General features: G+C 44.4%; 1 protein-coding gene across 2 annotated transcripts in view; it reads right to left on the reverse strand.

The window, feature by feature from the left end:
• The window catches only part of FOXO3 (forkhead box O3), a 161,452-nt gene extending 148,743 nt beyond the window's left edge, over positions 1 to 12,709 (reverse strand). Inside the window, exon 1 of one of the 2 annotated variants that reach the window (XR_002328529.2) lies at positions 10,350 to 12,709. Coding sequence is in view for 1 of the 2 variants with exons in the window: in XM_021008206.2 (XP_020863865.1) it covers positions 10,350 to 11,018 (669 nt within the window). In the remaining variant the exon portion in view is untranslated. The remainder of the gene's footprint in view (positions 1 to 10,349) is intronic. The other variant, XM_021008206.2, reaches the window with a different exon arrangement.
• Between the last annotated feature and the right edge of the window lie 10,266 nt (positions 12,710 to 22,975).

The following is a 22,975-nucleotide window of genomic DNA, read 5'->3' on the forward strand; positions in this document are numbered from 1 at the left end:
GAATGCCATTGGGTCCCAGGCCCATGCCCTCTTTTATGGCTCCAAGTGCCCTGAAGACTCCACTTATGATGTCACTACATTCCTGACACCCTCGGTCATTCTGACTATTCATATTATCCCTCTCCAATTTTAAAGTCTTGGAACATAGCCAACCTTACATTATAACTAAGGTCATAATACACAAAAAAAATCAGCTCTCCTTAGTCATTATCATGCACACATAAATGTATGTATGTATATTATATATATATATGTGTATATATATATACACACACACACACACACACACATGCGCAAAGTACTATATCAGAAAATACATTCCTTATTTAGAAAATATAACATAATAATAGCTAATGTTTACACAGGGCTTTAAGATTTGCCAAGTGTTTTACATAATTATCTCATTTCTGCCTCACAACAACACTTTAAGGCAGAGACTATTATCCCCTTTTTACAGATAGGCCTTTTTTCAGGCTCAGGATATTAAGTGACTAGTCCACAGACATAGGCTTAGTGTCAGAGATGGGATTGGAATCTAGGTCTACCTGCTTCTAAGTCCTATATACTATCCACTAGACACTGCCTGTCACTTATAAACTTGGAAAAACTTAGCTTATCTAGAAACAGACAAATTGGGGCAAATCTATATGGACCAAACAAGAGTCCCATAAATAATGGGATGATATTAAGGAAAGAGGGCATCGATTAAGGTATAGTTTTAATCACAGAAGACTTCCCACAGAGAGCTCCACCAAGGCAGACCCAAGAAGGAAGGCAACCACATTCTCAAGCAATTTCTTTAGAAGAAACCAAGAAAACAATTAGACAAAGGATAACCAAGTGAAACAATTCCAAGATGCAATCATGCCGAAATAATGCAGTACTGATGGAGACATCTGGGACACAGCTATGACTAATCTCAAAGGATAGTGTGGTAGAATGGCCAGAGCTAGGAGTCAGGAGATCTGGGTTCTAGTCTTCACTCTGTCACTAACTAGCTCAGTGACCTTAGGCAAGTCACTTATCCTTCTCTAGACCTGTTTCTTTATCTGTTACATGAAATGGGGTAGACCAGGAATCAGAGCTGTGCAAAAGTCTTGCCAACTACAGGAGGGACATGCTGGTCATAATCCCAAACCAATTAGAATTACAAGGGAAATGAGGGGTCATCTCGTCCAATCCTCTTATTTCCTAGATGAGGAACTACATCTCACAGAGGTTAAGCTAGGTGGCACCGGAGATAGAGCCTTGGGCTTGGAGTCGGGAAGCTGTGGCTGCTCAGTTGTTTTTCAGTTTTGTCTGACTCTTTGTGACCCCATTTGGGGTTTTCTTGGCAAAGATCCTAGAGTGGTTTGCCATTTCCTTTTCCAGCTCATTTTACAGATGAGGAAACTGAGGCAAACAGGGGTGAATGACTTGTCCACTGTCACACAGCTGGTAAGTGTCTCAGGCTGGATTTGAACACAAGAAGATGAGTCTCTAGCTTTGGTCTAGTTAAAAAACTTTTACACTTCCTTTTCCATCTCTCTCTGTTTTGAGCCTTTTGAACAAGCAGGACAATTAGCTCCTTTTGGTCTAATCACTACAAGAATAAACGGCTGCTCCTGTCAATGGACTCCATTCTCAGTCCTCTGTGGCCTAGTCAAGAAGACAGGAACATATTCATTCAAGTTGGGATCAAAAGACAAGAGAAAGTCCACACAAAAAAGAAAGCACTGAAGCATTCCTTCTCTTGTGAAAATGGCAGTGCTCCTTGGAGACAGAGCTGCATATTACCCCAGCAAACAGGCAATGGACTGTAGGGCTTGTCCTCCCTGGAAGAAGGCAGCATAGTATAGCGGGGGAAAGCCTTAAATTCAGTAGTCAAGAGAGTAGAGTTCTTTATACTATACTGCTGTTGCTGCTGCTACCACCACCACCACCACCACCACCACCATCACTACTACTACTACTACTACTACTACTAGCAGCTCACATTTACATACTTCATTAAGGATTTATAGAGCATTCCTGAACCACCACCACCCTTCCTACGTGATAACTCTATGAGGCATGGTGATAGACTTAGAAAAGTTCAGTGATTTTCCCCAAGGTCAAATAGTTCTAACTGGCAGGTCAGCCCTCACAAACACAATTGTTTCAACTTTGAAGAAAGTACAGGGGCAGCTAGGTGGCACAGTGGATAGAGCACCTACCCTGGAGTCAGGAGGACCTGAGTTCAAATCCAGTCTCACATAACACAACATTCACTAGCTGTGTGACTCTGGGCAAGTCCCTTAACCCCAAATGCCTCACCAAAACAAACAAACAAAAAGAAAGCACAGCATAACCCTGAACAAATGACTTAATTTTCAGTGACTGCTAAAGCCCCTTTTGGCTTCTGATTCTTGAGGAGTAATAAGGTAAACGGCAGCTAAGTGGTACAGTAGACAGAGTGGCCAGGCTTGGAGTCAGAAGACCTGAATTCAAATACAGCCTCAGACACTTAGCTATGCGGCCCAGGGCAAGTCACTTACCTCCCTGGGCCTGAGTGTTCTCACCTGTAAGAGGATGAGGATGGAAAAGATGGCCTCTGACGTTTCTTTCATACCCTGATCTAGATTTTTAATCTCACAGCTCCTGAGCCTTTGGGGTCCAATCGACTTTCCATGGCCCTGGGATATAATGTAACTGACCCCTGAGAACAGGCAAAGTAGGGTAACTCTAACCAGGACTTCTGATATACGGGATGCTGTCATCACTGGAGGAAGAACGATTGATCATCTATTTTTCCATCAACAAACAGCTACAACTATATACCCAGGAATAGGAACTGGGCCCTAGGAAGAAAGAGTTCTTAAAGTCAGCCTGGGCACGCTCTAAGTGGCAATGGGCAAGAAGCTAATGACAAGTTTATGAGGCTATTCTCAAGGCCACCAGACATAAACAAATAGCAGAATCGGTATATAATACAGTGGATATGGAGTGAGACAGCATGCTGAACTCTGAGTCACAGAACCCGAGTTCAAATCCCAACTCAACCAGTTTATTACCCGTGTCATCTTGGCCAGGTTACTTCATCTCTCTGGGTTATCACTATAAAATGAAGAATATTAGACCAGATGGTTTCAAATGTCCCTTTCTAGCTCTAAATTTATGAGTTATCAGGGGTTCTTTACCTGAGATCTATGAACTTAAAAAAAGAATTCTGATAACTATAGTATTATATAATTGGTTTCCTTTGTAATCCTATGTTTTATTTTATTCATTTATTCTAAGAAGTGGTCTTTTGCTCTCAGCAGACTCCCAAAGAGATCCATCACACACACACACACACACACACACACACACACACACACACACACACACATACACACACACACACACACACACACACAGAATTCCCTATTTAGACTGTCTCTATTTACCTTCATGTTGATATATATACCATTCGAAATAATCTGCTTTCATGGCTTTGTAAAATATTAACATGGCTTATCACATCTTGAAATATGGGTATCTGTTCTATATTTTTACAGTGAAAGGTCAATGACAGGCCAAAGTTGACCCATGCCTTGCAATAGCCACATATGTCAACAATGTGGTGACTTACACCTGTGAAAAACTGATGCTCTAATGTTGAGTCAGAAAATACTCAGATCTTGTGACAATAGCAGTTCCTGGTCTCTTCCCCCACTCCCTTCTTTCCTCCTCCAATCAGCACCATTAGATAGCAATTTTCCCATCTTTGCTTGCACACCCTACTCAAGGGTGACACCCACTAGCCACAATGCACCATGCACACCCTACTATTCAGTTCCCAAAGCTATAATGAACATGGGCTAAATTATCCAACAGCAAAATGTCAACAGATAGCAATGGAACAGGTAACTCTGCCAAAGATAAGGAAAAATGCCAAGAGATGATGATAGATTTAGAACCAGAGGGCATCTTAAAGTTCATGCGAGTCCAAACTCCAAATGTTACAGATGAAGAAACTGAGGCTTAGAAATATGAAATGATTTGCCTGAGGGCACACACAGGTACAGCAGATTTGCCCTAAAGAGCCACAAGGAACTGGAGACACAGACTGGACTTGTGTTATCAGTTGTCTCAGAAATCAATCCCCAGACAAGGAAACTTCCTCTACCAATGAGGTCAGCACCTTCTAGTCCCTACGAGGTTAAGGGACTTGCCCAAAGTCAGACAGCCAGTATTTGGGAGAGGCAGGAATAAAACCCAGGTCTTCCTACTTTTGAGTCTGGCTCTCTATTTACTCCACCACAGTTTCCTCAAATGGAGATAGACAGGACCTGGACCCATGATTTCACGGGTATAGAGAAGTTCTAAGAGGAAACTCCCACGACCAACACAGGCCTGCATTTTCTCTGCAATTCAGAGAAAGTTCTTCTAGGCTCAGAGATTATCCAATATGCTGGAAAATTAAGTGACATCCCAGTGGTCACACAACCAGTGTTGGAGGCTGGCTTTGAACCCAATTGGAAAGGTGAGTAAGTGTAATCCTACAGGACAAGGGTAAATGGCAGAGATGTGATTTAAATCTAAGTCTTGATTCCAAATCCAGCATTCTTTCCACTACACTGTCATTTCAGGCCAAGAGAAAAAACAACTGGTCAAAGTCAGGATTAAGCCCCTCTTCCAGGCCTAGAGAGTGTATGTATGAGCAAGTCTGCAAAAATGAGCCAGATTATTTTATATCCTGTCATCACTGGCATCACAAACCATTTTACATACACTATCTCATTTAAGCCTTACTTATATATAATGACTCTGTGAGAGTTCCATTTTTATTAGAGACCTGCAGCATTAGCTACAGGGAGAGAGGGTATCTAATTAGAGCCCCTAGGCCTTCTGGCTCCCTTCTGAGAAACACTCTTAGTTTTCCATCCTAGCCTTTGGATAGAAAGAGGCAGACAAAATTTCCAAAAACTAGGAGAGGAAAAGGATGGATTTCCCCAATTGTCTGAACAGAAATATCTTGCAGCTTTCAAGTGGGAATTACAATAACAGGTAACTTGTAAAATATATGGGTTTTTTTTTTAAGTCTGACTACCATAAAATTTTTTTTCCATAGTGTCACTTTCTTAACGTATAACTTGCCTAAAATCTCCTAAAAAATATGTCCTCGATGGTTCCATTCACGTTCCACTAAAAAGATAAGCCTGACACTAAAGGACCTTATATGAGTTAGTCAGGGGCACACAAATCAAAGGGCCAGTTTCTTCATTTCATTGGTTTTTGAATCAGCTCAAAAGAGAGGAAAAACAGTCCCCCTAGTGTACTGCTGCTGTAGGAAGAGGAAGGAGATTCGTTGAGAATCACTGACGAGCACCGCACTCCTAAAGGAAATTACAAAATAGCCTTTTGGCAAGAAATACCAAGCACAAGACAGAAGCTTTAGACACGGCCATAAGCAGCCCTTCAGTGGGTTGCTTTCCTACATCTGAGTTCACATTTTGGAAGCAAAGAGAAAATTATTCTAACTTTATCATGATGACAGTTACAACACACACACACACACACACACACACACACACACACACACACACACACACTCTGCTGCACAGGACAGTTGCACTGAAAAACACTTTCCTTCACATCGTTCTTTGAAATGAGACCAGATGTACTCATCTCAAAGAGGACTGAACACCACAGATAGAAATAAGAAGGGTCGTGAAACACTCCCTGATTTTGCCGTGTCTTAGAAAAGATTCCAAGGGCACAGATATGGGAGTGTATATATGTACACACTCACACATGTACACACACACACATACACACACTCTCTGTCTCTGTCTGTCTCTCTCTCCCCCCCACCCCCCCTCCTTCAGATCCATCATCACTAACCACTCCCATCATCAAATATGCTACATCTTTTTATGCTAAGGGAACCAAGATGGAAACATCACACTGAATAATCGATCCTGCCCCCAACACTCTGCAAATGAAGAGGGAAGTAACAAACCAGGCCTTTCTCAGGTGAGCCCTGGAATTCCAGAAAGTATTCAATGCTGAGAAGAATAACACTTAGTACTACTGGCTTCTAATTTAACAAACCTTTAAGTAAAGTCTCAATGGAGGACAAGAATTCTGCTGCTGAGTATGTGTGCAGATCAACTCTAATCTGAATTCAAGGAAATGATCATCCTTGCCCCTCTTGGCCATACCTCAATCTTCATTTTTCCTTTAAGACCTGGCTAAAGGAACCCTGAGAGACAGCCATCACCTCAATGGGAATTATGTACCCGAGAACTCATGTACGATAAATCAACCCAGGGCTTCCTGCTTCTGACAAAATGAGACCTTTCTTCTGCCAAGGATGAAAACACCCTTTTATTACACTGTCATATCAGGCCAGATTTTCTAAGTATCCAGTACCCATCTTTCTATGTTGAAAATTATCCTTTAATTACCTAATATTTTTAAAGTACCTATATATTTGCATATATAAAAGATACAACTTCTCTTTTCAAACAGACAACCTATCAGCTGAAATAGTGGTCAGAATGATTTTTTTTTTTTACTAAAAAGGCACAAATACATTTTAGTAAAGTAATCCCAACTAGTGAGTGCTTGGCACATAGTAGGTGCTTATGAAATGCTTGCTGAATGTTGAATCCAAGAATTCACATTATTTGCCAAATTGGAAACAAGATGCAGGATTTAGTTACAGGCCTTTAAAATTCATCTCTCAATCACTATTAAGGAAAAAAGCCTTCTTAAGTCTAAGGTGTATTTTTTTTAAAAGACAAAGAGTAAATAATGGAATTTGTGATTTCTATAATCACTTCTTATTTTATTTCTGTACATGAATGGGGCAACTGTTTCAAATAAATGAATTTTCAAAGAAATGAATAACTTATTCATAACCTTATTTAATAAGGTATACCCACTTTGGCTTTTGTGCTATTTTACATACAGGAACAAGGGAAGCTAGAATTCTAGCCCATTTTCCAGGATCATTTTTATATGTCAAGAAACTGATACATTTGTACTATAAGATGAAAATAGCTGAATTTGAATTCCCAGGCACAGACATACACAGGCACAGGTACAGGTGGACACAGATGGATGGGAAAGGACGGACGGAGGGACACATATACACACACACACACACACACACACACCCACCTTCTTTTCCTCCCTCCTTCCATCCCTCCAGAATGACTAATCATACTAGGAATCAAACTCTTGAAACCTGGATGCCTGGAAATAGGTCACAATTAGCTCCTGACCTCTCTTCTTTCCCTCCTCTTCCACCCACACTAAACCACAGACAAACAAAAAAAAAAAGGCTGGAAAACCAAATCCAGGCCACTAGTCATACTGGGTGTTCAGCACTTCCAGCCTCAGTTTCAAAGGGCTCTCACATTCAAAGATTTGGTAGTTCCTGCCTGGCTGCATCTTTTAAGGAAGGTCATCTTACAAAAACTTTTGAACTCAATTACCTCCCCATGGTCTCCAAGGATCAAAGTTTTCATGTGTTAAATTAACTGTAATTCCCAGCTACTTGTTACCCAGAGGTAGAACATCCAGATTTGAATTAAAATAGTCAGAAGGTCTGCCAGGCTCTTGATCAAGGACGCTAGTTATCTCACCTTTCAATTTAGAGTATTTCATAACTTCCGAGTAAAGACACAGGAGATAGGTGCAGAGAAATGTGAAACTATGAAACAAAATATTGGTTGTGACCCAATATTATAAAGATCATGACTGAAATTAACAATGGTATGAAGGCATGTTAACAGCCAGCCTAGCTATGTCAGTGAAAGGAATATATTTTCGCATATGCTATCAAAACTAGGTATTAATTATAGATATTAAAAGGTAATAATATTACTCTAGTATCCTTAGAATCTTAGAAGAGATCTTAAAGATCATCTAATCCAACTCCTCAATTTACAGATAAGGAAGCTGAGGTTCAGTGCAGTTAAATGATTTGGCCAAGATCACAGAATCAGCTCCAGCACCAAAGTCAACACCTTTCCTACTGCACTGCCTCTCTTTAGAGGGCTTATTAATCTTAAAGTCACAGGGAGGGTGAAAACTCTTCATTTGTAATTAAATTTCAACTAAAAAATATACTAGTCTGAATTCAAAAGGAAGAACAGTTTTCAAGAAGGAAAAAAAAATCGGGAAAATCGTCCCACTTTCTTAAAACTCCCAAATCATTAGTTTCTGGTCCCCTCAGCTCCAAACCCCTCCCTTGTAATGCTAAAGGAGACTATGAATGATGGCCAAAGAATGGTTTCTACCACATACTCCAAAACTCAGTCTTTAAAGGTACCCAGTATTAGCATTTGGAAGAAAGTGAATTGCTCAAATCTCAGGTCATTTGGAAACAGCACTTGTATCACACAATTGACATACCCTTGTAAAGCTGTAACACCATTCAATATCTGGTAAGGTAGAGGAATATATTGAAGAAGACTGATTCACAAAATGGCTCTAAAACTAGCATTTTACTTTTAAGTTCTGTGAAATCAGGCCTTGGCAATACCTTCCACGTCAAAAAAAAAGGCATTTTCTTTTCAAAACCTTTATAAAAGCAAATTAAAATGTAATTTTCTTTCTGGCCAAGTCTTTCTTCTGAAATGGTTCTCTCAATTTAATCCCTTCTCAGACCTCAACCTTTTAAACTTTCTGTAGGAAGCTTGGGAGACAAGATTCCCAAATATAAGCATGAGAAGGGAGGAGGGTCGGCTCTTTTCAAATTTAAAAAAAAAAATCAAGTTTTACTTATGACCAACGGATCATATAGCTGGAGCTGAAAGAGCTCTCATACGCTCTATCGTCTAATCGCCGTGCACCCCACCCCATTTTATAATGGAGGAAGCTAAGGCCCAAGTTGTGGTTAATTGACTTGCCCAAGGTCACACAAGTAAGCCACAAAGGCAGGATTTGAACTCAGGTCCTCACAGTATTGGTACATTGCTCTCTTGTTACCAGAAGTCCTGTCTTTTCTCTGCAACAGATGTTCTATGAAGTTGGGGAGGAGAGGGAGGGAGATGGTAAGAATAAAGGAGCCACCAGCAGACACAGAGTTAATTTCTCTAGATGCCCAACTGCAGAAAGAGTCATTACATCATAGGCCTCTCCACACCTCCCTCTCAACCACGTGCCCGAAGCCCCAAGAGACCAAAAGAGAACAGGAGAGTCTCCCTCTTCCCAGTTCATTTACAGGTAGAAGCCATTATCCAAGTCTGTCTCTCTTTGCTCCTCTGCCAGCCACCAAGGCGTCCTTGCTCCATCTCACTATAAAACGTTGGAGCTCTGGCGTAGGCATTAATAGCAATGGGACGGGTTCTGAACTAAGTCCAGACAAGTGCTGAACAGGCTGGAAAAACAAAGTCAGGTTGAGGAACAGGGTCAGCCTCAGATAAATGCCCAAGTTCCTAATGGTCCAAGCCTTTCCTTCCTGCACAGAAGGCTCATTAGGAGCCATCCCTTAAGCAATATGCATTGCAGATGACTATAGAAGGTAGTCGGTAGGAGAACCCAGGCAAGGAAAGGGACTTAGGCCAAAAAAGGTTTAGGCTGGAATCCAAGATTTCTCTAAGTACTTCCTTCCTTTTTTCCCAAGGATTTGATGTTTCCACGGTACAGTATGCTATGGTTGCTATCTATACCAAAACTTAAACCTAAGGGCCACAGGTTGTCTCATTAGATAAATGATGCTGTGCCAAGCTACTACACTCATTATCTTCAGAGAAAGAAACACAACTCCGAAGTGCAAGGAACCCAAAATCCACCTTCTTCACCCATCCACCTTCTTCATGATCTACATCCCTACGTGTACCCGGACGCTCTGGGACACGGACACACACCACACACACACCACACACACACACTCACTCACTCTATCTCTTTCTTGCCCTGTCATGTAATCACCAAATGAAGACTGCCCCTCACAAAGTTGTCCCTCTTCCCACCTACCCGCCTCAGCGCTGTCCAGGGAATTCGACAACATTCACCTTTCCTTTCTTAAACTCCCGGGTATTCTCCCATTTACTTTTTAGCCTCCCCCAACTCCGGAATTCGTCCCAGGGAGCCCTTCTCGACTCCCCCAACCAATTTTTCCCTACGCATCACAATCTCTTTCCCTCATTCTCACCAATACCCTTCCCTTGAGCATCCCATATAACTGCTACACCCCCTCCCCTCCCATGGTAAGCACTGCACCCCATCTCCTCCATCCTTCGCTCTTCATAAGCGTAGGGACCCCCCCCCCGCGCATTTACAACCTCTTAAACTGCCTCCACAACCTGCGAAAGCGCTTGGAAAAGTACCAAGGGTTGCCCTGCCGTGCATCCCTCCCGATCCCACCTGAGAGGCTAGTCCGTACGCACCTTCCAGCCAGCGGAGCTGTTGCTGTCGCCCTTATCCTTGAAGTAGGGCACGCAGCGCACCATCCAGTCGTAGATCTGGGACAGGGTGAGCCGCTTGTCTGGGGAGCTCTCGATGGCCCGGGTGATCAGGTCGGCGTAGGACAGGTTTCCCCACGCGTTCCTCCGGGAGGAGCATTTCCTCGGCTGCCCCGCGGCCCCGCTCGCCCCCTGTTGCTGCGGCTGCAGCGGCGGCGGCGGCGGAGGGGGCAGCGGCAGCGGCGCCTGCTGCGGCTGCAGTGGCGCCTGCTGCCCCCCGCTCAGCACGCCTGCCCCGGAGGGCGCGCCGGACCCCGAGTCCTGCCCTCCAGGGGCCAGGAGGCGGGCCGCCTCCTCGGGGCGCAGTCCTGGGCCGAGGACGCCGCTCGTGCCGGCCATGGCCATGGCCGTGCCGGCTCCTCCACCGCCCCCAGGGGCTCCGCAGCCTCCGTCGTCGTCTTCCTCGTCGTCCTCCTCCTCTGGGATCATGGAGTCGGCGGCCGCTTCCCCCGAGGGCTTGGCCGGGCTCGCCTGCAGCTCGGGCCTCTGCAGGGGCCACGTACAGGAGCGGGGCCGGCTCTGGGGCTCGAACTCCGGGTCCAGCTCCACTTCCAGCGGCGAGAGAGGGGCCGGGGAGGACGGCGCCTCTGCCATCTTCGCCGCCCGGGCCCTTGGGCTGCCTTTTGGCTGCTGCTGCTCGCTCCTTCGCTCTCTCCCTCGTTCGCTTGGTGGCTCCCCTCCTTGCTCTCTCGCTGGGGCGGGGTAAAGTGGGGGAGGGAAAGAGGGGAGGGGGGAGAACAGGCTGAGGGATCAGGATCGCTGCCTGCGGGGAGGAGGGCTGGGGGGTGGGGAGAAAGGGAGGGAAACAGGGGAGAGAGTTGGTTATCCTGAGCTGGAATGAAGTCCTCGGCGGACCTTTACTGCCGCCGCCTCCTCTTCCCAGATCAGTACCTCGCCAAGCCAGGGGAACAGGCAGACCTGGAAACGTCCCTTCCCGTGAACCTGGCAGAGCGAACGACTCCCAGTCCAAAGCAGCCGCCGCCTGAGGGTGCGGGGGGGTGGGGGTGGAGACAATCCGAGGATTAGGCACTGATGGGGCAACCCCTTCCCCCAGCTGCGGTCAGATAGGCAGGTCTCTCCTGGACAAGGTGGCTGGGGCGTGGAAGAAGGGAGGAAGGTAGGGCGGAGGAGGGAGGGGGAGGGGTGGGGGTAAGAGTGAGACAGGGAAGGGGAGGGGGAAGTGAGGAGGGGGAGGAGGAGGGTACTGGGGAGGGAGGGTTGTCCCTTTAAAGCAAGGAGAAGCCAAACGCAGTTGAGTGGCGCAGCTCCGTGCCTGCTCTGCTACTGGGAGTGTGTGTTTGTTTATATTTCACTCCATGCAGATGGAGAAGTGCTTCCTTCAGTGGCAATGGAGAGAAAGTCTGTGGCGTCTTCCGATCTTTCTCGGACCTCCACCCTCCCACCAACGAGGAGGCACCACACCACAGAAATTACACTGTCCATCAGAGAACAGCTCAGGCTTCTTTCTTGCTTCGACAGACGAGGTTAGGGCTCTTGCATTACCATGATGACTTTTTCCCCCAGTTCCCTTTCTCTTCTCCTTTCGACCCAAAGGCAGGGGACGGTTAATATGCATCTAAATTCATGCCAGTCCAGTCCGAGCTACTTTCAAAAACCAAAAGAATAGAATAGAGGCTATTCGCAAGAAGCTGAACTGGGCAAGAGCCACTTTGGTGTTTTGTTTTGCAATTGTTGTTGCTGACGTCGTTTGCCTCTCAAGAAAAAAAGGGCAAATCAAAGCAGAAATCTTCCAACAGGTCTGGAAGCTTCAAGTCTCCCCTAAGGCTGCGAGAAGGTCCAGTACTAACACATTCATAACCTCCTTGCTCCCGCTGCTGCCATCTTGACAGTTCCCCCCCCTTCACTCAAGTCCTTTAAAAACACTAGAAAGGGAGAAAGCGGAGGGGGAGGGGGGGCGGATTAGGGAAAACGGCGGAGGGGGAGAGAAAGACAAAGTCAAGGGGAGGGGAAAGGGAAGAACCTGAGCTTGTTCAAAAACAGATCCGGAGTCACAGGAGAGAAAAGCAGCAACCCCGTTGCATAGTTCCTGTGTCTACCGCGGCACCTTCCCTTTAAATACGATGGGGGAGAAAGCAAAATTCTGCACTTCTCCCAAAAATACAGACAAGAGAAAGCGAAGAATCTGCGCGGGAGAAGCGTTTAGGCTTTTGCTGCTGCCGCTGCCGCTCCTGCAGCTTGCACGGGCAGCCTGTCACCCTCCACACTGCTGACTTCCACATTCCTTCTCCTAACAACCAGCAGCAGCAGCAACACAAAGTTATAGACACACGCAGGGAGCCTCAACCTAAGCTGACAGCAGACAGGTCCCCGCCCAGGGGGAGGGAGGACCGAGAAGGCAGGCGGCAGGGGGGATGTGTGTCTGTGTGTGTGCGTGCGCGCCCACGCTGGACAAGGAAGGGGAGGAGAAAGCTCGAGGGGAACCTGGAGTTGAAAAACTGAGTTGAGATCTTTATTAGAAGGATTGTTCCGGCAAGAGCAAGGATGGTTTAGTTCACAAGATATAGAGTGTCAGTTTCTCCCTCTCTCTCTCCTGCCGCACTACCCAAGAGCCAGGAGACTAAGACCTAGTGTAAAAGTGTTTTGCTTATTGGAAATTTCATTCAGGACTTCGATGGAGCTGGGTACACAGGATGCAGTACGGTTGGAACCCACAGTTGGAAGCTCTCTCTTGTGCACTTTGGAGGAGATTAAGTATTCATATCCTAATGAGCCTTAGAGAAGATGAGAGATTTGATAACTGCTCTTTTTCTTAGTAAGGCATTGGCTGAAGACTTGCAAGAGTGATTTGGCCTGGGGTTAATGGACTCACCTGCATATACTGCGGGACACCTTGAGGATGAGATTACAACTTGCACCAACTGACCCTAACAGAAATCCTTTGATTGATGTAGGGACCCTCGAGGGCACACCTACACTTAGACATACAAAGTAAACGTCTTAACCCAGATGCCAGTTTATACACAATTGTTCATGTCGGAAACTAGTTTTACTTTTAATGGGTTTTATGGGGGGGGAAGAACAAAGTAATTAGTGCCGACAGAAAAACACTTTTGAATCAAAGAGCAGAGGCCGATAATCACAAGCGGTTGGAAGATAGTAATAATTTGACTTTTTAAGTTATGTTGGTATAGTATTTGCGTATATTGGCTGTATTTCGAAGCAGATTTTTCTCCTGCGAACATCTTTCACCCCCATGCCTTGCATTATGGACGTGAGCCTAAAACTGGAGGCCAGGTTACCTGTGCACCTCTTTATATGTGCCACGTGGAAATTAAACCTCAAAGATCGTCGATGTCTTAAGTCATACACGTTATTTATTATTGTTATATAAACTCTCAGGAAAGTTCCTGGGAACACGGAAACGGCTAGCTCCCTGGTCCTCAACATTTGCGATCAGGAATGGTACAAAAGCGCATCCATTGGGATTTGCCAGCCAAGCCGCGCCCCTCTACCCCCTCCCGCCCCCGGCCCCACCTCCACTTCCCGAAGTGGTAAGCGCCCGAGGACTCGGAGCTTTGCAGAGGGTAAGTCACTCAAGTGACGTGCGGCCCCGCCCCTGCACCAAGCTAGTTCGACGCGTACAAACAGATGATGTCATTGTATCAATAAGCGCGTGACCGCCGCGCCGTCTGCCGCGCAGCCATTCGCTGCTCCTCGTACCCATCAAGCCACGCCGCGCTCTGACTGGCTCAGGCCCCTAGGCTCCAGTCTCCGGCCTCCCATCTCCCGCCTCTTTCCACCACTCCCCTCCCCCGCCCCGCAAATAATAAACAATCGAGTAAAATCCTAAGGAACCGTGGGGTGGAGGAGGAAAAAAGACCGCGCGAGCCAGAAACAGATTTTTTTTTTTGTTTCCGCGTGCGCCTCCTGCAGGGAGAGAAGTAGTAAGCAGAGCACTCCCTACGGCACGCGAAGAACCTAGGGTAGCTCTAGGACCCCGGAGGCTCGCGAGCCCAGAGCTAGTGGGCGGTGTCCAAAGCCCCGGTGGCTAGCAAGGGGAGGGGAGCGGTATCTTGGGGAGGGGACTGAGCGGAGCTGGGGCGGTGCTAGGGAAGTCGGCGGACACGTGCGGAGGGTCGGGTCGGGCGTGCCGGCGCATGCTCGGCGAGAGCCTCGCCTGTTACGCTGCGCGGTGGCCGCCCAAAGCCACCGCGCGCTTATTTACCAGCGCACGTGGATGTTATTTATAAATGGAATGTTGTGTTGGCGGCGGCGGGCAGAGGTGGGGACGGGTGGAGCAGCCTGGGGCTGGCTGGGGGAAGCGGAGGTGCCCGCGCCTGCCACCCCTCTCCCCCGAGCAATGCGTGTGTCTGTCTCTCTGCCTGTCACCCCTTCCCCCTCCCTCTATCCCTTAATATGCTGCTTTTGCTCGATCTCTCCTCCTTTTAGGTCAGTCTCCTTTCTCTTCTTTCAGTCTCTCCTTCCTCTTTTTCTCAGTCTCTCCTTCTTTCATTCTCTCGCTCACCCTTCCTTTCCCAATCTCTCTCTTCCTCTCTCTCCCTTTCCTCTTAATATCTCTCTCTCCTCTTAATATCTCCCTCTCCTCTTAATATCTCCTTCCTCTTCTGTCTCCTTTTTCTCCATCTCTCTCCTTCCTTTTTCTTTCCTCCTTCCTCTCTCCCACTCCCTCCTCCCCCTCTTCCAGCTCCCCTCCCCCATCTCTCCCTCTATCATCTGCCCTAAGTCTCCCCCCATAGGTGTGTGGCATTCCCAGTGGGAGCCACAATCCTGAGTTTTGAGTACCCTCAAGGATGCCGCCTGGGCCAGTGGAGGAGAGGCGTTTTCTCTCCCTTTCCTAGCAGATCCTGAGGGGTTTCTTTCACCCTGTGCAATGCCTGCGGAGCTGCACCCGGGTTCCAGAGTCAAATCCAGTGTGACTTGCAAAGGAAGCTGCATCGAGCCGCGGCAAGCCACGGTTTCCGTAGGCATCGGGCAAATCCACCTCCCTATCCTAAGATCATTGTAGTGCCCTTGGTTTGCGTGACTGTCATGTCACCGCTTTCATGTTTTTACATGTGGCTACCGCGTGGCCATAAAGCATTGGCGACGTAAAGGAGATCTCAGTGCCCAAGTGGGTGGTCGTGATTGGAAAAGGCTTGAACTTGGGATCAGAGGATTTGAAGTTCAAAAGAATTTGACAGTAACTCAAACCCAGTGGAGGGTTGTCTTTCTTCCTTCTCCACTCTCCCTGTACTCCTTTTTCTAAACTTTGAAAAGAACCCTTGGGTTTCCAGGTACTCTTTGCCAGTTCCAATTTCAGTATTTTGGGAACATTCAGTATTTCTTCACTACCCCTCTATCATTCATCCTGGCAGTGACTAAAAGAACCTTTAAGTAACAGTTTTAATAGTGCCCCATGGCTGCTTAGAAAGCCCCTAGTAGATTTTTATGCCTGTTTGATCTGACTCTTCCTGAACCCAAGAACAAGTCCAAGGAGTTTTCTTGGCAAAGATACTAGAGTGGTTTGCCATTTCCTTCCCCAGTGTGTCCCCATTTTACAGATAAGGAACTGAGGCAAATGAGTTAAATGACTTGTCCAGGGTCACAGCTAGTAAGTGTCTGAGGCCAGATTTGAACTCAAATCTTCTTGACGCCAAGTCCCAGTGCACCACCTTATCTGCCCTCATGGCCTACAGGATAATAAGATACAAATGCCTTAGCCTGACATTCAAGGTCTTCCATGGTTTGGGTCCAACCTCTATTTCACTCTTTTTCTGAAAGTTTACTCCTAGCCTGGGGCAGTGGAAAAAGGAAGCACTACTAGAGTCACAGGACCTGGATTCAGTTGAGTCCATCCTTTGCTACTATATTACCAATGTGACCTTAGCAAAGTCATTTTACTTCTCTGCCTCAGTTTCCTGAGAATAATTCCCCAAAGTAGAGGATTTGGATTCAATCACTTCTAAGATTTCTTCTGGTGATTTATCTATGAAACTAAAAGCTATTCTCCCTTCTACATTTGTGCAGACCATTTAGAGGCCTGGGAGGCCTCCCTCCACAATCTGCCTTTTCCTTCAAGCCTCAGCTAAGGTGCCTTATGAAGCCCTTACCTGATTCATACATCCTGACCTCCAAGCTAAAGGAAATCTTGCCCTCAAGATTCCATTTATTTTATTTTTATAAATTTATTTTTAACATTCATTTGTTTTACATTTTGAGTTCCGTACTCCCTCCCTCCAGCTGTCCCCCCACCCACTGAGAAGGCAAGCAATATGATATAATTTATACATATGAAGTTACATAAAAAAATATTTCCATGTTAGCCATGTTGCAAAAAAAACACAACAAAAATAAAGTTTAAAAAATATCCTACCTGCACTCATCTCTCCATAGCATCCTCAAGTTTCTTATAGTATTTTGGTGGACCTTTTCTCCAAGCCTGGCACGCTATCCACTTTGCCACCTAGCTGCCTTGCTTATAGTAAGCACTTAAGTGTTGGTTGCGTTCAACTGTTGTTGAGTCCTCATCTATGTTCCCTTTCTGCATGGCGGCTGCTTAAATTTTCCTTTTAGAAGCCACTGTCATCTTGTGGGCTTCAGTTCATGAAACTCATGTAAGACTTCTTGGGGACAATGGTGACGTGTAGCAGATGGTAGGCATAAAAGGATGATCGAGCTGCCATATTGCATACTGTGACAGGTTGAAATATGTGACAGAAATTACTTGTTAATCTTAACAACACACTGTCCTAGAAATCTGAAACATTTCTTTCCAAGTGTCCAGAAATCGGTATTCATGGGCTTTGTGACAGAAAAGAAAGACAAAGCATCGTGGGAGAAAGTGCATAGACCAAAGAGAAAGCATGTGTTTACACTTGTATATGCCTCCTTCCATTAGGTTTTTCACTAAAAAAACATGTTCAGCAGTCATTGACTGTTTACATTTCTCAAGAACATGCCATAAATGGTGGAATTTTTTTTCTACTTGTAACTGAAATTCTACAAACACTTATTTAGTATCTATTCTGTGCTTCATCCGTGCCCAAGGCACTGTACAACGTGTGAAGAAGTGTAAGATCTGGCTGCTGCCCTCAAGAAATTTAGGATCTAACTGGGAAAATAACACTTGAAAGTTAAATAAAAATAAAAGATTTCATAAGGGACTGTATAATAAATGAGCCAAATGAGTGGTAAACTTCAAATGGTAAGCGAAGTAAACGACTTTATAAACAGACATCAGATCCAGAGAATTTGCTCTTGTAAGAACTTGACTTTGTTTACAAGAACAAACTCAGGACTCGTCTAGCCAAGAGTGTTCTCCAAATTCTGACTGTTTAAAGATTCCCCCACCTCATTTTAATGCATGTATTGAAGTCAATTGAATTTTTTCCTCTTCTACTGTATGTCCCCCAATCCCAACCCAGTACCTTAGCCCCCGATTTTCTCCCTCTCTGATTGCTGTTTCAGAGAAGCAGAATAAAAATTATAGTTCATAGGATTCCTAAAGATAAAAGAGACCTTTGAGAGACCACAGGTTAAAAACCCCTAATCTAGTCCATTTTGCAGATAAAGAAACTAAAACACAAAGACAGGTGATTCCTTCAAGGTTCTACCAGTAGAAATAAGTGATAGAGTTGAGATTTTAATCCCAGTCCTCTCCTTCCAGACCTAATTGCATTGCATCATGCTACTGTTGCTAGAAGACGAAAAAAAATAGGAGGGTTGGGGAGGGAATATTACAGACAATCTTCTTCTCTTTGCAGGAAGAGACATAATATAAAGTACAATCTGCCATTTACTTCTTGAGTGACCATGGGCTAGTCACTAAACCTCTCTAAGCCTCAGTTTCCTCATCTGTAAAATGAGAGGATTGTACCAAATTGCCTCTGAAGTCCCTTTCAGCACTAAGACTGTGATCCTATTATCTTGGTTTTTTTTCCTATGACGTTGTTTTAAACTAAATTCACTTAAAAAGGGTGATAGTCATTATCAGAAAACGTAGCCATTTGTGAATGCCTTTGTGCTATGTGCCCAAAGTTCAAAATTAGAGACACTGCACATCAAGTACCTTTCCACTGAGGTTGTCTGAGCAAGTCATGTAATTCCTCCAGACCTCAGTTTCCTTTCTGAAAATGAAGGGACTGGCCCAGATGACCTTTATGATCTCTTTTAGTTCTGAACCAAGAGTCCTACGTGCACATGTGGTGCAGCTCACTTTTTTATACTCCTAGAAAAGGGGAGGGGGTGTCCCAGGAGAATTCCAGTGACCTAGCTATCTCTACAAGCCTCTTTACTATCTCAGATTGATCTCAGGGATCTCATTTTATGGAAGGTGTACTAAGGAGAATAGAAAGATAAAGCATTTGGCCCAGATCACAGAGCAAATCAGGAACAAAGTTGAAAGGGAAGAAGAAAAACAAAAAACCAACAAACAAGCATTCCCAAGATGCAATCCTGGCATTCCCTCCAGTCCCACGTTGGGAAGTCCTCCATTAAATGCTCCAGTTGCCTTCCTGCTCTGCAACAAAATGCCATGTGTATTTCCCATGTGTTTTCCAGGACAGTTAAGTATAAGTCTGGCCAAAAGTCATCTCATGCCAGCTGGGTTTTTGTTGGTCCTATTTGTTTGGAGTTAAGTATCTTCTTCTTCCCCAATACCTCCCCGTGACATACTGGTAAAAACTCACTTATTTTTCTAATAATATTTTCCCCCAATTACATGTTAAAACAATTTCTTTTAACTTTTTTTTTAAGTTTTGAGAAGACTCACTATTATTAAAATGATTGTCATGTTGTGAAATAACTTTGCAACTATATTTGCTTTAGGAAAAGAGAAAGAGAAACAGCATGGCATAGTAGAGGGAAAGAGGAGTATACATAGTATAGTTTTACATATATTTATAAATCTGTGTCAAATGGTGGCCTTTTCTAGTGCCAGGGTGGGGAGGGAGGGAAGGAGACAGTTCAGTTTAATTTTAAAAAATTAAACTTTTTTAAAAAGTGATTTTCCTAAAGTGTAGACTTGACAATGTCAAGGGGGCTTTGACCCTTCTTCACACTTAATAAGTCCCAGTTTCTACATATTACTTCCAAGAAAAAATATAAAATCCTGTTTGGAATTTCACAACCTGACCCCTTCCGAATTTTCCAGCCTTCTTACAATTTCCAAGAAGCTATAGTATAGACAGTAGCCACACTCGGCTATAGAATCTTGGCAGATTCCAGTTGAGGGTAACTGACTGGCCTCAGACCCTTGGATGAATTAGAAAGATGTCAACCCCAGATATGTGAAGACTCAAGGAAGAATGGGCAGATGAGAACAATTTATCCCAACAGCCATAAAAATGGCTGAAGCAAGTTCTGTGGAGTGTTCAGAGCCTGGTCAGGCATGGAAGATGCTGAGGTCATCCAATGCATCCTGGGCCATCTCCAGTTGTCCTGAGTCTTATCTTGCCACTGGACTTCAATGACTCTAGAAGAAAGAGTGAGGCTGATGATTTTGTGCAACTCTGCCTCACTTAAATCCAATTCACCAGTGAGTCAAGACTTCACTCTGTGATGTCATTGGTCCTCTTCGAGAACAAAGGACCACCAACAACAATCTATTGCCCCCTTACAAGTTCTATGAACCAGCTCTACTGGCCTACTTTCTATTCCTCCGACAGGAATCTCTATCTTCTTTCTCCATGCCTCATGCCTGGAACGTTCTCCCTCCTTAGTTCTACCTCCCAGAATCCCTGGCTACCTTTAATTCTCAGCTCAAATCCCACCTTTTTCTCAAGGCCTTTTCCATATTTTTTTTTTAGCTGCTAGTGCCTTCAGGTCTGAGATTATCTAACTTCTACTCTGTATATTTCTTTTATGTATCTATTAATTTATATGTTATATCCCCCATTGGAATGTAAGCTCCTTGAGGAACTTACAATGAGGTTGGTTGTTTTTTACTTTTCTTTCTACCCTCAGCACCTAGCACTTATTAAGCACTTAAATGCTTGTTGGTTGACTGTTTAGTGTCAATTAACAATTAACAAGCATTTATTAAATACTTAGGGCACTGAGCTAAGTGCTAGAGATAAGAAGAGAAGAAAAAATACAGTTCAATCTCTACCTCTATCATTTAAGAAATCATTGGAAAGGAAATGAGAGGGGGTTTGGTATCAGTTGGTAAACATTGATTAAGAATCTCTAAGTCACAGTTCAGAGGGCTGGGGAGGAGATAGACAAATAAACAAAACTGTGTCCTTCCCTTCAGGAAATTTGCAATCTAGTAGATGAGACAGCCTAAGGCAAAAGCTATTTCTTTTTAGTTATACAAGGAATAATGTAAATTTCATCCCAGGCATATTAAAATAGTCATTTCTTTGGGGAGCACTCAGGCTAAATACCTTCAAGAATCATCTCTGTCTGCCCTGCCTACCTCAAATGTGATAATAATGTGTAAGCGGTTTTAAACCATAAAATACTATGCAAATATCAATTTTATTATTATCATTAAGAAGTCATAGAGTCTTGTTTTTATTCACTGAATCCTGGGCCATCTCCTGTTGTCTTGACTTTGGGGATTGAAGTGAGGCAGAATTGCATAAAGTTATCAACCTCACTCTCTCTTCCAGAGTCATTGAAGTTCAGTGGCAAGACAAAACTCAGGATAACCGGAGATGACCCAGGATGCAATGGATGACCTTGGCCTCTTCAATGCCTGACCAGACTCTAAGATGTCCACAACACCTGCTTCGGTCACTTTCATGGCTGTTGGAATAAATTGTTCTCATCTGCCCATTCTGCCAGAAGGAGTCTTCACATGCTTGGGGTAGGCATCCCCCTAACTCATCCAAGGGTTTGAGGCCTATTGGTATATAGTAAGTGCTTAACATAGTAATATATTATATTATATAATATAGTAATATATTTGTTAATATATTATATGATACAGTTATGTGTGTGTGTGTATATATATATATATATATATATATATATATATATACGGTATGGTACGTTTGATGCCTCCCTGACTAAACAAATCCAAGCTTTTTTTTTTTTTACTTAGTTAAGTTGCTTGTACAGGGTGCCACGTGTTAAGTCATAACAATGAGATTACTGAGATCCAACAGAGAAATGGTGGCTGTAGTATTCTTATCTCCAAAATTCAATTGTTAACCTTATCGTTGCAACAGCCCCAACCTTGGTTATCTGTGCATTCTGCCCTATTCTGCTGTTTACCCCCTAGCAAATTCTAATTAGTTTCCACACAGTCTCTCTCTTTTTATCTAGCCACTTTACCTGGAGGATAAGAGTCTAGATATGCAGCTAAAATCCTAGTCACTTATTTTGTCTGACTCTTCTCTGCCAACAGAGCTGGGAAATAGGAAGAGGGCTTGTTCTGAAGGGGAAGAGAAGGAAAAGGATGCCCTGGAGAAAGAGAACTACCTACCATTTAACACATAATCAAACACTCTCTTAAATTGTTTTCACACCAGTTCACTGTGGGTTGGAAAGTTTGTCTTCCGAAATGGATTATTAGCTTCTTTTCCCTGGCCTCATGTTTTGTAGGATAGGGACCAAGCGCTGGGCTTTTCTTATATGCTCCCTTGCAATAGGGAGCACAAGGCAGGATTATTGTTTAGTCATGTCTACTCTTTGTGACCCCTGGATCATATGGTCCGTGGAGTTTTCGTGGAAAAGATACTAGAATGATTTGTTATTTCCTTCTCCAGTGGATTAATGCAAATAGAGGTTAAATGACTTGCCCAGGTCACACAGCTAATAAGTGTCTGAGGCCACATTTGAACTCAGATCTTCCTGAATCTAGGCCCAGTGCACTATTCACTGAGCTACCTAGCTGCCTCACAGGGTGTGCATCTTAATCTGAAACACTTCTCTCTCCCCACTGTCCCCCCATCTCCCAGTACCCTCACGGAGTGTGTGGCTGAAAGAATCCCCAGTTGCTGAGGGGTTTATATCTGGGCAAACCTCCACGTATGCACCAGTTTACTTAACTGGGCACTGAATGCTTTCAGTTTTCCCCCAAAGAAATGACCAATTCATTCATGCTGCTCAAGTGTAACATACTGTCCTCTAAACCAGGAACTCTTAACCATTTGGGGGCCATGGATCCACTTGGCACTCTGGTGAAGCCTATGGAATCCTTCTCAGTGTGATATTTTTTAATGGCATAAAACAGAATGCATAGAATTACAAAAGAATCCAATTACATCAAAATATTACAATATTCTTTAAGAGCTCACAGCTTAAGAACACCTGCTCTAAATACTACTTAAAGCTTTTCTGGGCTTTTTTGTTTAAAGAGGGGAAGGGAAAACACCCCAACCACGGGGAACAATGTCCTAGGGGGATAGAAGACTGAGAGTCTTGGCTTAAGGGTGTAATACATAGTGGAAGAGACAATAGATCTAGATAAGGCTGGGAAGTAGATGATAACAGACTCCAGAGGTCTTTGAATATCAGAAAAAGGAGTTTGGACTTAGTACTTTACTTGGGTACTCAGTAGAGTGCTTGCCACATAGTAGGTACTGAACAAATGCTAGTGGACTGACTACATAAGCAAGAGGGAGCCATTGGAGACTCGGATG

This window comes from Phascolarctos cinereus, unplaced genomic scaffold, assembly GCF_003287225.1.
Source record: "Phascolarctos cinereus isolate Bilbo 61053 unplaced genomic scaffold, phaCin_HiC Scaffold_5;HRSCAF=322, whole genome shotgun sequence".
In the NCBI taxonomy this organism is placed as follows: Eukaryota; Metazoa; Chordata; class Mammalia; order Diprotodontia; family Phascolarctidae; genus Phascolarctos; species Phascolarctos cinereus.